This window comes from Neoarius graeffei, chromosome 21 (assembly GCF_027579695.1).
Source record: "Neoarius graeffei isolate fNeoGra1 chromosome 21, fNeoGra1.pri, whole genome shotgun sequence".
In the NCBI taxonomy this organism is placed as follows: Eukaryota; Metazoa; Chordata; class Actinopteri; order Siluriformes; family Ariidae; genus Neoarius; species Neoarius graeffei.
The window spans coordinates 3635206-3652455 of NC_083589.1; the positions used below are offsets into that span (position 1 = coordinate 3635206).

At 42.3% G+C, this 17250-nt stretch overlaps 1 protein-coding gene across 1 annotated transcript; it reads left to right on the forward strand.

Moving 5' to 3' along the window:
- Positions 1–830: 830 nt before the first annotated feature.
- Positions 831–1814, forward strand: LOC132869653 (uncharacterized). The gene has a single exon (XM_060902946.1). It carries the CDS (start codon positions 831–833, stop codon positions 1812–1814), a length of 984 nt encoding a protein of 327 aa, XP_060758929.1.
- The last annotated feature ends 15436 nt before the right edge of the window (positions 1815–17250 follow it).

Genomic DNA, 17250 nt, shown 5'->3' on the forward strand with positions numbered 1-17250 from the left:
TACAGATTTCTTGAGGTTCCTCAAATGTTTATAGATCATTATGGGTTCCCACTTTGGGGTTGTAGTTGTACTTGGAACATGACTTTCATTAAGGGAACAGTGCTGTTGCAGGGCCTTGTTTAAAAACTTTAAGGGCTTTCCCAGTGGAACAATTTGAAGAACGTTTTTTTTTTTCTCCCAAGTATCAAGTCCACACATAACACTGTCTGAGCAGTTCAGGTTTAAAACCTATGCTCAAGAACCCTGCAGTGGCTCTGTGATGGTTCTGGGATTTAAACTCCCAACCTCCTGGTCTCAGAAAACAAAACCAAGCAGATCTTTTTTTTTTGCTTCCAGATTGGAGTTGGGAATCACTGGGGTATTTGGTAATTAAGATATTATCCTCTTGACATTGTTCATGAAATAGTGGATTAGTTCTGCCCTTTTGACCTTAATGAAAAGAACATAATGTCTCAGGAACCTTCTTCACTAAAGTACGTACACAACATGGCTCTTTGTTATTCTCAGTAAAGAGATAAAAGAGGAGTCAATTAAATCCTGAGGTTCATGAATAGACAGTACACAAGTGGAGACATGGATACATCCAGGCATTCCTCTGATCCTCTAATGAAGCATAGACTGAAGCACACTCGGTTCTTCTGGAACTCAGGAGGCCACCAGGCAATGGCTGGCTCAACTCTCTAATTGGTGGAAATTCATTGTTCGTGTCAGAGATGTGGTCACTTCTTAAAGAGCTTCTTAAATGTCACCACCACATACCAGGAGAGAATGATGACACCTGGGCTTGATGTAATTATAGACATGAAAGGTAGTGTAACATTTTGTGAGGGATGCACAAAGGTTATGGAGATACACTTAAGCCAGCGATGAAGCTGATACATAAGAGCAGCTGGAAATGTGCTGGAGAATCTAAAGATTCCATACAACCTCCCATACCACCCACATCCACCCCATCCTCCACACCATCCACCATACCACCCACATTCACACCATCCACCATACCACCCCATCCTCCATACCACCCACATCCACACCATCCACCATACTACCCCATTCTCCATACCACCCACATCTACCCCATCCTCCACACCATCCACCATACCACCCACATTCACACCATCCACCATACCACCCCATCCTCCATACCACCCACATCCACACCATCCACCATACCACCCCATTCTCCATACCACCCATCCTCCATACCACCCACATCCACCCCATCCACCATACCACCCATCCTCCATACCACCCACATCCACATCATCCACCATACCACCCCATTCTCCATACCACCCACATCCACCCCATCCACCATACCACCCATTCTCCATACCACCCACATCTACCCCATCCTCCACACCATCCACCATACCACCCACATTCACACCATCCACCATACCACCCCATCCTCCATACCACCCACATCCACACCATCCACCATACCACCCATCCTCCATACCACCCACATCCACCCCATCCACCATACCACCCATCCTCCATACCACCCACATCCACATCATCCGCCATACCACCCCATCCTCCATACCACCCACATCCACCCCATCCTCCATACCACCCCATCCTCCATACCACCCACATCCACACCATCCTGTATACCGCCCCGTTATCCATATTGCCCCATCCTCTATACCACCCCATCCACCCCATCCTCCATACCACCCCATCCACCCTATCCTGTATATCACCCTGCCACCTCCATCCATCCCATCCACACCATTCTATATACTGCCCCTGTCCACCCCCCAGGGGGTGATAGGGACTTTGGTTACAATATACACATAGTTAAATAATATTGGTTGGCTTTGAGTGGTCTATCAGATATATTCCATTCAGCTAGCATGATATTGAACAAGTCAGAGACAAGTAGCTGAATGGAATATATCTGATATACCACAAAAAAGCCATTATTATTATTATTATTATTATTATTATTATTATTATTATTATTATATGTTTGATGGAACATATAGATTTTACAAAAAGTTAAGAACAGGGCGGTAACTTACCAATATTGAATGCTGATTCGGATCGAATGTAATTCAATGTTCTGTCAATCCAATGTACCGTACAAAGTCAAAGTTCTAACAAAAAATGGTACAAGTCCGAAAAGCCTGAACAACAACCCAACTTATATACAAGATATATACAGGCAGACAGTCCAAGTTCAAAGTTACTTTTGATCGTAGTTAATTGTTACATTGCAGTTGTTCAAAACAAAAGGGCTTTGCTCTGTGAAGTCCACAAGTGACGTCCTCTTGTAAAAGTCTCCATCACTTTTCCTCACCTCCAAGTAGAACTTTGACAATATTTCCACTATTGCTCTCTTTTCCAGTTTTTTGAAGTCCGTTGGTCTGTTTTTCTCATCTCATCTCATTATCTCTAGCCGCTTTATTCTGTTCTACAGGGTCGCAGGCAAGCTGGAGCCTATCCCAGCTGACTACGGGCGAAAGGCGGGGTACACCCTGGACAAGTCGCCAGGTCATCACAGGGCTGATACATAGACACAGACAACCATTCACACTCACATTCACACCTACGGTCAATTTAGAGTCACCAGTTAACCTAACCTGCATGTCTTTGGACTGTGGGGGAAACCGGAGCACCCGGAGGAAACCCACGCGGACACGGGGAGAACATGCAAACTCCGCACAGAAAGGCCCTCGTTGGCCACGGGGCTCGAACCCGGACCTTCTTGCAGTGAAGTGACAGCGCTAACCACTACACCACCGTGCCGCCCCGTTGGTCTGTTTTTCTCTTGTAAATATGCATGAAGAATATCCAGGGAAGTTTTGGTAGCCTTTTGGCCATTCATCACATCTGTATCTTTCAAAATATATCTTTGGCTTTTAATCTTTCTCTTTCAATCTTCCGCTTTTAACGAAGCAAAACTCATGGCCATGTTTGTGTACAAACTGTCATAGTCACTTTCTAGCGTGGAAGTTTTATGTCTCCGACATGTCTCTTTTCCAGCTTTTCCATATGTTTAATGGGGAAGATGAAATGCATGAAGACTATCCAGTGAAGTTTTGGTAGCCTTTCGGGTGTTCAGCATGTCTTTCTCTTTCAAGATTCTCTCTAAATCTTCCGCTTTTAACAAAGCAAATGTCGCAGCCATGTTTGTGTACAAATTGTCACTCACTCGCTAGCACAGAAGTTTTACGTCTCCGACATGTTTCTTTTCCAGTTTTTTTTATGTCCCTTGGTATGTTTTTCTCTTGTAAATATGCATGAAGAATATCTAATGAAGTTTTGGTAGCCTTTCGGATCTTCAGCGCGTCTTTAGTTTCAGTTTTTGGTTTATTTATTTAGTGCTTAAACTGAGCACTGGCTCTTCTCTCTTTCCCGGCTGACAAAGAAATGATTGTGTGCATGCATAGCAGAAAAATGTTGTCATTGGATTTTTGCATGAGCTCCAAAGTGTGACATTGTGTTGTCTTGACAACGTCCAATATTATAACAATATTGCATGCTTATTCTCCATTGGGGAGAGTGGCATAATACACAGAGGATAAGCGATATGATAACAATATTGCATGCCATCAATAAAACCACTAGAAGGGAATAGAACACATTTTTTTATTCGATGGAAAAAGTGGTCCGTATGTATAATAATAAGTTTTATTGTTTAATAATGTAAAATTATTTTTAAAGACGCAAAGATACACCTTAGAGAGAAAGTGTGTGTGTGTGTGTTAAATAAGCATTAAACCCAATATTTAAATTCAGTGTGGGTCTCTTTCTGAAGAAGCTGAAAATCTTTCTTGTGTTGCAAAGTGTCTTCCTCCAATCTTCACCCAACTGAGAAAATTAATCAGACAGATGGCTTAGTCAGAGTGACGCATGGTCCTAAAGCCCTCCACACACACCTGAGTCAAACGCTACGTTCACACTGCAAGGCTTAATGCTCAATTCCGATTTTTTTGTGAAATCTGATTTTTTTGTGAGGTCATTCACATTAACAAATATATGCGACTTGTATGTGATCCTCAGTATGAACGAAAAGCGACCTAAAAGTGTTCCGCATGCGCATTGCAGGATACGGCGACGTCACACGCAGTGAGCATGGCCAGTGTTTACGGAAGTAAAACCGCCCGGTTGCTGTATGACCCATCCAATCTAGCTTGAATAGCTGCATCCCCCCAAATGGAAATCAGCTCCCTAACCTCTGCGTCCTTCCATTGAGAAGATTCAGAACCTTCACAGCCCGAAGCGTCCCTCGCATTGATGTCATGCGCAGGGGCGCAGATACGTTTTTTGAACTGGGGGGGACAAAAAACTGGGGGGGACAAAGCTGTCAGCAAACCAACCCCAACCCCGATATGCCTGTCAAACTTGTTGTGGGTTACCATAGCAACCAAGCTTGAGCTCGCAACCTGTGCAGTCTGCGCAGCTCAACCAACCGAATATCAGTCTTTGTTTTGTTTTATGTGAGTTGTTGCAACTATGTATACACTGCTGTGCACCTCAATAAACCGAATGGTAATTAGTCTTTTGATTTTTCCGTGAGGTTTGCCTTATGCAAAGAAAGACAGCATAGACGTTTTTTCCTCCCTATAAGTGGGGGGGACCGAACGAGGTGAATTTAAATCTGGGTGGGACGAGTCCCACCCTCTATCTGCGCCCGTGATTATGCGCCATGTTGTTGTAACTTTTTTTGAGAGACCTGCCGCCTACTTCAGCGCAGAATAGTGACGTTTGTGGCTTGTTGATGACGTGTAAGTCGGATGAATGCGACCTGGCGGTTCAGACTGAAGTCGCATATGAAAAGAGTGGATAGGAATCGGAATTAGGACCACATATCCAAACGGCCTGGGTCGGATTTGAAAAAATCAAATCTGTGTCGTTCATATTGTCAATAAAAGATCGGATACAGGTCACATATGGGCGAAAAGATCGGATTTGAGTCACTTCAGCCTGCAGTGTGAACGTAGCCAAAATATCACTTAGTAAAAAAAAAGCACCTACAACTTCGTTCAAACTGGACCATAAAGAGAAAATTATTTGTTTAATTTTTACACACATAAAATATTTTAAAGATAGAAAATGATTTTGATTTCATAACATAGATTAGGCAATCATTTTAAAATTTAGCCAAAGAAAAAAATGAGTTACAATAGAAATCTGTTTAGGGTGGCACGGTGGTGCAGTGGTTAGTGCTGTCGTCTCACAGCAAGAAGGTCCGGGTTCGAGCCCCGGGGCCGGCGAAGGCCTTTCTGTGCGGAGTTTGCATGTTCTCCCCGTGTCCGCGTGGGTTTCCTCCGGGTGCTCCGGTTTCCCCCACAGTCCAAAGACATGCAGGTTAGGTTAACTGGTGACTCTAAATTGACCGTAGGTGTGAATGTGAGTGTGAATGGTTGTCTGTGTCTATGTGTCAGCCCTGTGATGACCTGGCGACTTGTCCAGGGTGTACCCCGCCTTTCGCCCGTAGTCAGCTGGGATAGGATCCAGCTTGCCTGCGACTCTGTAGAAGGATAAAGCGGCTACAGATAATGAGATGAGATGAGAAATATGTTTATATTTTTATTTATTGAATCATCTGTTCTTATGTGTGTGGGTTTTTTCCCCCATTTTTTTAACAGATTTTTTATTATGAATGAAATCAGGATGTGACCATTTAAAGCCCTTGTTCAACCATATTGATCAGTTTGTATAATAAATGTTATTCATGTTTTTTGTGTTTTTTTTTTTACACTTTTACAAATGTACACGTTCTCCTTGAGTAAGACCGCAGTGAATCAACATGACATGACTAAAGACGGACTAAATTAATCAGAAGAATAAAGCGGTGAAGTGAACCAGTAAAATTAACACTGAAATGGGATTTAGAAGTAAAAACGAGGTTGTGTCTCAGAGCTGGAGTGAACATTCTAGATGCCAAGTGAATCCACTTCCTTCCCGAGGGAACGTTCACTGAGCTGCTCGCTTTATAAGTCCACTTGCTTCCTCCATGCTTATTTCCACTCATGTCCTGGACACTTTCGTGTTGATGTGCTGGAGAGGCGGGGCTGTCACATCACCGAGTGATTCTGATTGGTTAGTGTTGAAGGTGTTGGTTAATTCTCTCTAACAGCAGCTCTGACAGTAGTGCAGGTTTATATTAATGCTTTCGTTTTGATATATTATGGTTTCTATAGTAACAGCTTGCTTACAGGGGTGTGTCCAGCAGACGCTCCACTGATGATAAACAGATGGAAGGAGTCTCCAATGTCAGCGCTTTGTAACAAATTATTGTACAAAATACAAACTATTATAACAAGTTATTATTATTATTATTATTATTATTATTATTATTATTATTTAGTAGTAGTAGTAAATTGCTGTGGTCTAAAAGGAATCAAACACTTGGGGATGTGCTATTATAGAAAATGTAATCATAGTCATAAAAATTGGGGTGTGAACAGCCACTGCACTTCATCACACAACCTTTTTAATCATCATTGTTGGTTATTAGCTCATCCGGCCGACAGGTGATGAGTTTATGCCATCATGTGTTGTCCGTCGTCCATCCGGCGTCATCCACATTTCACGAAAGTCGCTTCTTCTCTCTCAATTCTTCACCGATTTTTATTCTTTTTTTGGCAGGAAGGTAGGTCTGTCTGGGGTGCATATAGATAGCTTCTATGCAAATTTGCATAATTGTAATTAATAATTAAGACATGGAGTATTTAATCAATCCCTAACGAGCAGTTTCCACACAAATTGCTTCTTCTCCCTCAGTTCTTCAATTTTGATTCTTTCTGGCATGAAGGGAGGGATAACTAGGGTGCATATAACTTCTACCCAGATTTACGTAATTACAGTTATTAATGAAGTTATGGACTAATTAAGCCTTAATGAGCAGTTCAACAAAAATCGCTTTTTCTCAGCCAATTCCTCGCCATTTTGGATTCTTTCTGGCAAATAGGTTAGTATTCCTAGGGTGGATATTGTTTTGATACAGTGGTGCTTGAAAGTTTGTGAACCCTTTAGAATTTTCTATATTTTTGCATAAATATGACCTAAAACATCATCAGACTTTCACACAAGTCCTAAAAGTAGATAAAGAGAACCCAGTTAAACAAGACAGAAATATTATACTTGGTCATTTATTTATTGAGGAAAATGATCCAATATTACATATCTGTGAGTGGCAAAAGTATGTGAACCTTTGCTTTCAGTATCTGGTGTGACCCCCTTGTGCAGCAATAACTGCAACTAAACGTTTGCGGTAACTGTTGATCAGTCCTGCACACCGGCTTGGAGGAATTTTAGCCCGTTCCTCTGTACAGAACAGCTTCAACTCTGGGATGTTGGTGGGTTTCCTCACAAGAACTGCTCACTTCAGGTCCTTCCACAACATTTCCACTGGATTAAGGTCAGGACTTTGACTTGGCCATTCCAAAACATTAACTTTATTCTTCTTTAACCATTCTTTGGTAGAACGACTTGTGTGCTTAGGGTCGTTGTCTTGCTGCATGACCCACCTTCTCTTGAGATTCAGTTCATGGACAGATGTCCTGACATTTTCCTTTAGAATTCGCTGGTATAATTCAGAATTCATTGTTCCATCAAAGATGTCAAGCTGTCCTGGCCCAGATGCAGCAAAACAGGCCCAAACCATGATACTACCACCACCATGTTTCACAGATGGGATAAGGTTCTTATGCTGGAATGCAGTGTTTTCCTTTCTCCAAACATAACGCTTCTCATTTAAACCAAAAAGTTCTATTTTGGTCTCATCCATCCACAAAACATTTTTCCAATAGCCTTCTGGCCTGTTCACATGATCTTTAGCAAACTGCAGACAAGCAGCGATGTTCTTTTTGGAGAGCAGTGACTTTCTCCTTGCAGCCCTGCCATGCACACCACTGTTGCTCAGTGTTCTCCTGATGGTAGATTCATGAACATTAACGTTAGCCAGTGTGAGAGAGGCCTTCAGTTGCTTCAAAGTTACCCTGGAGTCCTTTGTGACCTCGCCGACTACTACATGCCTTGCTCTTAGAGTGATCTTTGTTGGTCGACCACTCCTGGGGAGGGTAACAATGGTCTTGAATTTCCTCCATTTGTACACAATCTGTCTGACTGTGGATTGGTGAAGTCCAAACTTTTTAGAGATGGTTTTGTAACCTTTTCCAGCATGATGAGCATCAACAACGCTTTTTCTGAGGTCCTCAGAAATCTCCTTTGTTCTTGCCATGATACACTTCCACAAACATGTGTTGTGAAGATCAGACTTTGATAGATCCCTGTTCTTTAAATAAAACAGGGTGCCCACTCACACCTGATTGCCATCCCATTGATTGAAAACACCTGACTCTAATTTCACCTTCAAATTAACTGCTAATCCTTGAGGTTCACATACTTTTGCCACTCACAGATATGTAATATTGGATCATTTTCCTCAATAAATAAATGACCAAGTATAATATTTTTGTCTCATTTGTTTAACTGGGTTCTCTTTATCTACTTTTAGGACTTGTGTGAAAATCTGATGATGTTTTAGGTCATATTTATGCAGAAATATAGAAAATTCGAAAGGGTTCACAAACTTTCAAGCACCACTGTATATAGCTTGTATATAGTGTACGGTATATAGCTTGCAACATTTATTGTGCAAGGTGGCCCACTTTAGATCGTTCCTTCTGAACTAGACGAGGCCGGAGTGAGCTACGCCGTCATTGACGGTCTTGTTTTCATCTAACAGCACATCTGTAAGTCTTTTATTCCGCTTATACCTCAACAACACTCCCACAATCACAATTTTTATTTTTTAACCAATCACACACTACAGTCCCTACACAAACAATCGTAAACTCCTGTGTCCTTGAGAACAGTTACAGTTTCACCTCTGACTGGTACATAGCGCTGACACCGGAGACTCATTCATTCATTCATTCATTATCTGTAGCTGCTTTATCCTGTTCTACAGGGTCGCAGGCAAGCTGGAGCCTATCCCAGCTGACTACGGGCGAAAGGCGGGGTACACCCTGGACAAGTCGCCAGGTCATCACAGGGCTGACACATAGACACAGACAACCATTCACACTCACATTCACACCTACGGTCAATTTAGAGTCACCAGTTAACCTAACCTGCATGTCTTTGGACTGTGGGGGAAACCGGAGCACCCGGAGGAAACCCACGCGGACACGGGGAGAACATGCAAACTCCACACAGAAAGGCCCTCGCCAGCCCCGGGGCTCGAACCCAGGACCTTCTTGCTGTGAGGCGACAGCGCTAACCACTACACCACCGTGCCGCCACACCGGAGACTCATCTCATCTCATCTCATTATCTCTAGCCGCTTTATCCTTCTACAGGGTCGCAGGCAAGCTGGAGCCTATCCCAGCTGACTACGGGCGAAAGGCGGGGTACACCCTGGACAAGTCGCCAGGTCATCACAGGGCTGACACATAGACACAGACAACCATTCACACTCACATTCACACCTACGGTCAATTTAGAGTCACCAGTTAACCTAACCTGCATGTCTTTGGACTGTGGGGGAAACCGGAGCACCTGGAGGAAACCCACGCGGACACGGGGAGAACATGCAAACTCCACACAGAAAGGCCCTCGCCGGCCCCGGGGCTCGAACCCAGGACCTTCTTGCTGTGAGGCGACAGCGCTAACCACTACACCACCGTGCCGCCACACCGGAGACTCCTTCCATAAAAATCTTTTTCCATAAAACTTCACTATAAAGATGCCTTAATGTGTAACTCGGCGACAGAAATGATAACGTATCAGAACAAGTGCATTAAAATAAACCTGCAGTACTGTCAGAGCTGCTCTTATGGAGAATTAACCAATCACAGTCCAGATCTCATCAGCACTCCTTTGCATTACAGGATCACAGATGAAACCCTCATTATTGATGTGTGCTTACAGCAAACACGTTTATTCCTGAAGTGCTTCTAGCGTGACCGAGCACTGCAGATACATTAAAGCCTCCTGACGGCGACGGGTAAACACTGACGGCTGGTTAATGATGTTTATGACTTGCATTTCTTGAGAGTTTTATCGAAAGGTGTGTGCGCACACACACACACACACACACACACACACACACACACCTGCTGACAGTGGTAGTTCATGAAGCACACTTGTCCCTCTGGAGCATGATGGAAAACCTGGATGGAATTTTAATACAGCAGACTGTGTGCAGCGATTAGCATGAGACAAGAGGCTGTTATGACACTTTCAGGAAATTACATCATTGACATTCGTGTCAAAGGTCACGAAGTTTCTTTACATCTATTCCCACTTCTCAAACACAGATGAGCCAATTATCCTCCCAGCAGTCCTGTCTGAAGTAAGAAGTGTCCAACGTTTGGCTCAGCTTTGGTGTAATTATCTTTTTGCCCTTTTACTGAAAAAATATGAATGTCCCAAAGCACAATAATTAACCTTTCACACTCATCTGCCATTTCACATGTCCATCAATCTCAAATTTCAGATCAAACCATCCATCTGATATCAAGAACTGGTTTTTATTTCAAAACGCTTTCATGCAGGAATTATTATAAAAACACACCACCGTGTCCAGATGCTGTTTATTACTCAGTAACTGCATGCAAATGCAAAGGACTTTTAAAAACATTTTCTAAGAATCACTAAAAGATAGTGACGTTAGTGGACATCAGAGCAAAGCCCACAGGAAATGCTATAAAACACTTGCAACTACCGGTATATACTTTTTACGCTTTTCTTAATTTACAACCCCGATTCCAAAAAAGTTGGGACAAAGTACAAATTGTAAATGAAAACGGAATGCAATGATGTGGAAGTTTCAAAATTCCATATTTTATTCAGAATAGAACAGAGATGATATATCAAATGTTGAAACTGAGAAAATGTATCATTTAAAGAGAAAAATTAGGTGATTTTAAATTTCATGACAACAACACATCTCAAAAAAGTTGGGACAAGGCCATGTTTCCCACTGTGAGACATCCCCTTTTCTCTTTACAACAGTCTGTAAACGTCTGGGGACTGAGGAGACAAGTTGCTCAAGTTTAGGGATAGGAATGTTAACCCATTCTTGTCTAATGTAGGATTCTAGTTGCTCAACTGTCTTAGGTCTTTTTTGTCATATCTTCCGTTTTATGATGTGCCAAATGTTTTCTATGGGTGAAAGATCTGGACTGCAGGCTGGCCAGTTCAGTACCCGGACCCTTCTTCTACGCAGCCATGATGCTGTAATTGATGCAGTATGTGGTTTGGCATTGTCATGTTGGAAAATGCAAGGTCTTCCCTGAAAGAGACGTCATCTGGATGGGAGCATATGTTGCTCTAGAACCTGGATATACCTTTCAGCATTGATGGTGTCTTTCCAGATGTGTAAGCTGCCCATGCCACATGCACTAATGCAACCCCATACCATCAGAGATGCAGGCTTCTGAACTGAGCGCTGATAACAACTTGGGTCGTCCTTCTCCTCTTTAGTCCGAATGACACGGCGTCCCTGATTTCCATAAAGAACTTCAAATTTTGATTCGTCTGACCACAGAACAGTTTTCCACTTTGCCACAGTCCATTTTAAATGAGCCTTGGCCCAGAGAAGACGTCTGCGCTTCTGGATCATGTTTAGATATGGCTTATTCTTTGAACTATAGAGTTTTAGCTGGCAACGGCGGATGGCACGGTGAATTGTGTTCACAGATAATGTTCTCTGGAAATATGCCTGAGCCCATTTTATGATTTCCAATACAGAAGCATGCCTGTATGTGATGCAGTGCCGTCTAAGGGCCCGAAGATCACGGGCACCCAGTATGGTTTTCCGGCCTTGACCCTTATGCACAGAGATTCTTCCAGATTCTCTGAATCTTTTGATGATATTATGCACTGTAGATGATGATATGTTCAAACTCTTTGCAATTTTACACTGTCGAACTCCTTTCTGATATTGCTCCACTATTTGTCGGCGCAGAATTAGGGGGATTGGTGATCCTCTTCCCATCTTTACTTCTGAGAGCCGCTGCCACTCCAAGATGCTCTTTTTATACCCAGTCATGTTAATGACCTATTGCCAATTGACCTAATGAGTTGCAATTTGGTCCTCCAGCTGTTCCTTTTTTGTACCTTTAACTTTTCCAGCCTCTTATTGCTCCGTCCCAACTTTTTTGAGATGTGTTGCTGTCATGAAATTTCAAATGAGCCGATATTTGGCATGAAATTTCAAAATGTCTCACTTTCGACATTTGATATGTTGTCTATGTTCTATTGTGAATACAATATCAGTTTTTGAGATTTGTAAATTATTGCATTCCGTTTTTATTTACAATTTGTACTTTGTCCCAACTTTTTTGGAATCGGAGTTGTACTTTTTTTAACATATGTCCAAAATTATAGATAATATCTCTTTTTTCCTGTAAAGCAATCTTGGGATAGTGAAAGGCGCTACAGAAATTTAACGTTTATTATTATTATTATTATTATTATTATTAAATAGAGCAATTATGCAGTTTAGGTCTGAGTAAGAAAGTAACATGGTTCTGTGTGTGTGTGTGTGTGTGTGTGTGTGTGTGTGTGTGTGTGTGTGGTTATTCAGATCACACAAACTTAAATCTGTGTCAAGTTAAAACAGTGTTGTGGCATGTGGATGCTGAGGAGGTTTATGAAATGACAGGCTCTGGTTATTAGTGATGTAAAGGTCTTAAACACATACATGGGTGGGTGGAGGGATGGATTGAGGGATGGAGGGATGGATGGAGGAATGGATTGGGTACTGGGCAGATGGAATAAAGAAAGGGATGCATGGATGACATTTAGTAGCAAAAATGGATATTGAATGCATGAATGAATGAATGAATGAATGAATGAAGCCTTTATTGTCACGTAGTCACGAGTACTAGTGAAATTAGCTGTCAACCCGTCCGTACATATACATACATACAATTGACACAGGGGGAGTAGACAGGACAGGAAGACAGGGATGAAAAATACAGAGTAACATGAGGGAAGGGGAGGAGAAAAAAAGCAACCCCCACACTATGCTCCTACGGGGAGTACAGTGTGGGAACATTAAAAAAAACACCTCAGCACATAAGCACAAAATAACACAATACAACACGAAAACTCGAGACTCAAGCAGTGCCGTATTAAGCCAATGCGGTGCCCCTGGGCACTATACCGCAAGTGCCCCCCCCCCACCACCACCACCACCCTGCGCGCACGCGTTTAGTAACCTCCTGCACACACTCACAAACCTTGCCCTTTGCTGTCAAAAATAGTAGCATATACATAAACAATAGTACACATAAACAAGGTCATTCTTCCTCATTGAAAATGTATTAAGTAGGCTACATCAGCCCATCAAATTCACTGAAAACAACCAACGATATGCACGTAGGCATACTGAAATGTCTTATTCAAAAATGAGCAGCATATATTTGTATGTCTCAATAAAAACCTTCAAAGCATCCATACTCTATTCTATCCATATTCAAATGTCTCAATTCAAAATGTGTATCAATTCAAACAGCATCAGCAATTTAAACAGCATCCATCTATATACAATACAGCATATTCAAATGTCTCAATTCAAAATGTGTATCAATTCAAACAGCATCAGCAATTTAAACAGCATCCATCTATATACAATACAGCATATTCAAATGTGTCAATTCAAAATGTGTATCAATTAAAATAGCATCGATCTAGGCAACATATTCAAATGTCTCAATTCGAAATATAAATTCAAATAACATCCCTCGTCTTCCTTCTCGTCACCATGGTGTGAACTGATCTCTACCTGGCTTAAAGTGGCTTCGCACATATCCTCCTCCCCAGGGTCTCCCTCGCTCCCATCTTCTTCAAGGGGATCCTCGTCGTCGCCTACCCCTCGGCTAACACTGGCTGTGGTTGTAGCATCTCCCCGGCTAGTGCTAGCAGGGCCATCTCCCTCACTAGCATCGCTGATTTCACTAGCTTCGGCTTCAGCACTGGTAGTGACAGCAGTTGTCGATGTTTTTATAAAAAAAACAATCTAACACTGGAACATTTTTCATTGCAGCTACACGCCTGGAGTCTTTCTCTTTTTCTAATTTTCTCTTTGCACAACCACTCAATTGATGTCTGTCCATTTTTCATTTCTACCGCGGTTTTTAAAAAATTAATACATTTCACAGTAGGTGGACTGGCTCAACTGACAGGTTGAGGAAAGGGGGGTTAATGGTCACATAGGCCACTCTTGCTCAGAATTATGATTATTGTTGTTGTTCTTATGAAATTAGTGTTCATAATGAATTATATATGACTATTTAACAATGTCAAGTGTATAACCATTTTAAGTGTACAAACATTCACGAAAAATATTTTTAAAGTTTCTGTCATGTGGTGCCCCCCCACTGGCTGTGAGTGGTTAGTGCCCCTGGGCACTGTGCCGCAGGCCCATATAGTTAATCCGGCCTTGGACTCAAGGGGAAGGGGGTGAGGGAGGGGGTGATCATGGGAGGGGGTAAGGGGGGATGGGGGGGTAGGGGCAGAGGTATAGGTAACCCAGCACAACCAAGCAGTCCAGTCCTGCGCCTGGCAATGGCGCTTACCCACTTGTCACGCTGGGGGGTAAAAACGGTGACCATGGGAATTGGGGGAAGGAATACGAGAGAGTCTAACAGCAGTGTCCTCCAGGGGAATTGTTGTCCCAGCAATGGCCTTGGCCAAGGCCAGTGCTGGCTGAGGGAGCCGAAAGTAGATAAGATTGGAATTGTTTGGGTGAGTAGACGCATTCTTTTTGCACGACTACTCTGTATGTCCATTCTGTCCATTCTGGTCTCCAGATCGATCCAGTTTCCATTGCAAAGCCAAAAGCTTCTCCATGATGTTATCCTTGTTGCAGTTCAAGTTCTGATAGCCACAGTCTGAGTGCCAACAGCTCTGCCCACTGCTTCAATCATGTCAGGCAGCTTTATGAGTCTTTGAACAGCTGTCACCATTTTCTGATTTCCTCAATAAACCAGGGCAATGCCTAATCCAATCAGCAACAGTCCTGTAATCATGGTTCTGAATAGGTAGATGTCTTCAATGTCCTCCACAGAAAGAACCACCAGGCACAACACCTGCCACCGCTCCCACACATCCAACGTGCGAACGTTCCAGCAGGACAGGCTGGTTCCCCTGAACCCAGGCTTCTCGTCGAGAAGATTGTGTCAATTGCGTGAAGAGACCAGTTTATTAATTCCATGATGTTTAGTTCAGAGAGCAGTGCGGAGAGAGTCTCTCAAAAGTATAGACACTAGACAGACGAGACAGCAGAAGCAGGAAAGATAAGGGAAGGGAGAGGGAGAGAATATGACCGCCTTCCACAAGAGCACGGAGAAGAAAAAAATGGATGGGTTTAATGATGGACAGAGGCACCAAATGGCAGGACAAATGGCAAATGATGGATCAATGGGTAGACAGCAGTGGCGGCTCCTGAATTTTTTTCAGGGGGGGCAATTTTCCCCCGTTATGTCTACACAGACCGTAAATGTCCACAGGACAGAAGTAAATTGACCTAGGTAGCAAGTCAATTGGCCGAACTTGTTTTTGCCTGGTAAATTCAGATATCAATACAGACAATATCTCTTCTCTCCACTAGGTGGCAACACTAAACAAGTTAAAGGTGGCAACCTAAGGTAGCCTAGTAAACTAGACCCACCCGCCTAGCGGCCAAAAATATTTTTGCCTACGAGTGGCAAATATTCACATTTAGTCTGGCTTGCCAGGCTAAAACTAAGGAAGATTCATTGTGAAGCCTTCAAAGCAAAACATTTGGCATCACAATCAATTAATATTACATTATTCATTTATTTTCTCATATTATTCCAGTATTCTATAATAAGTAGACACAAATTCTTAATTATAAACATATTCTAATTTCTTCAATTCTAAAGAATGCAATTAAAGTGGCAGGATATAAATCCAAAACAAGTGTTTATTTAAGTTTTGAAAAAGATGAAGAAAAGCATAACCATCAAACAAACATGTGCAGCTTAATTATGTTTTTTTTTTTTTTAATATGGAATTGCACCATTTTAACAACAAATAATTCTAAATAAATTCTGCAGTTTTTTTTCCCCAAGAATTCCTCCAGAAAGTCATGGCTTAAAAGGAAATTTAAAGTATTACAACTTGTCAATGAACACAAAAGGCTTTAGTTATTTAGCTATATACACACAAGGTTACACAAGGTTTTGTAGTCAGTGCAACTTGGCTTAGCAAGTTGGAAAAAAGGTAAGGTGCTGCTGGCTCCAATGAACACATACTGTACAATATATAAAAACTGAAAATATGCTTAATTTACACCAAGTCAGAGAGAACTTGAGGCTACTGAAATATTCCAAGCATGGCAATGTTAAACTGCCATTGGTAAAACACACACACACACACACACACACACACACAAAAACAACTTTTGCCTAGTAAATTCAAATATCAGATATCACTGTACCGTCTGCTGTGCTACTTCCAGGGTGGAAGAGAATGCAAGGGTAGCAAAAAAGAGCATTGACTACATCACAGCCAGCTAGCCAAGTTTTCCGGTGGTACCAGTTCTTGTTAAAACCTCTTGAGTAGGTCTTCTCCCCCTTCGTAGACACTTGCTTGATGTTTCAATTCGGTCTAGGAGGTCCTAGCTGTTTGATTGCCGTTTTCTCCTCATTGGTACGACGACTAAAGGGAACTTCTTTCAGAGACGCTATCGTATTGTTGCACTCAACACTCGCCGCCATCTTCATAGAATGTTCACACATTTCCCGCGCAAGTTGCGTTTTTCAGCCCAAAATTATGTTCAAAACCCGCCAAAATGCACTTAAAACCAATCTGGCAACACCTGTGCGGCGCAACAGGCGTATGACGTAAGCACGCTGCTTGTGCAAGCACATAAAACCTAATAGAAAATGCATTGGGAGCAGGATTTTCGAAAAAAACGAACGTACCATTAGTGTCAATGGGAGATTTTGGGGCAAATCTGAACCTGACAGAAATCACCCCAAAAGGGCGTGGCTACACCAGGCGCAACCTTAGCCTGATTGGACAATGACATTACTGTTGGTAGTAGGAGTAGATAAAAAAAAAAAACTCCCTCCCTGTTTGGGAGTGCGTCGCCCAAATCACCCCTATTAACGAGCCTCCAGTGGTAGACAGACAAATTGATGCCTAGATGAATGGAGCTTTGATGGATGGATAGGTGGATGGATAAACAAAAGAATGAATGGATGTACAGATGTATGGATGGAAGAAATGCATGAATGAACTGATTGA

Coding starts and splice junctions, on each gene's coding strand:
- LOC132869653 (XM_060902946.1), top strand. CDS start 831: ATGCACAAAGGTTATGGAGATACACTTAAGCCAGCGATGAAGCTGATA.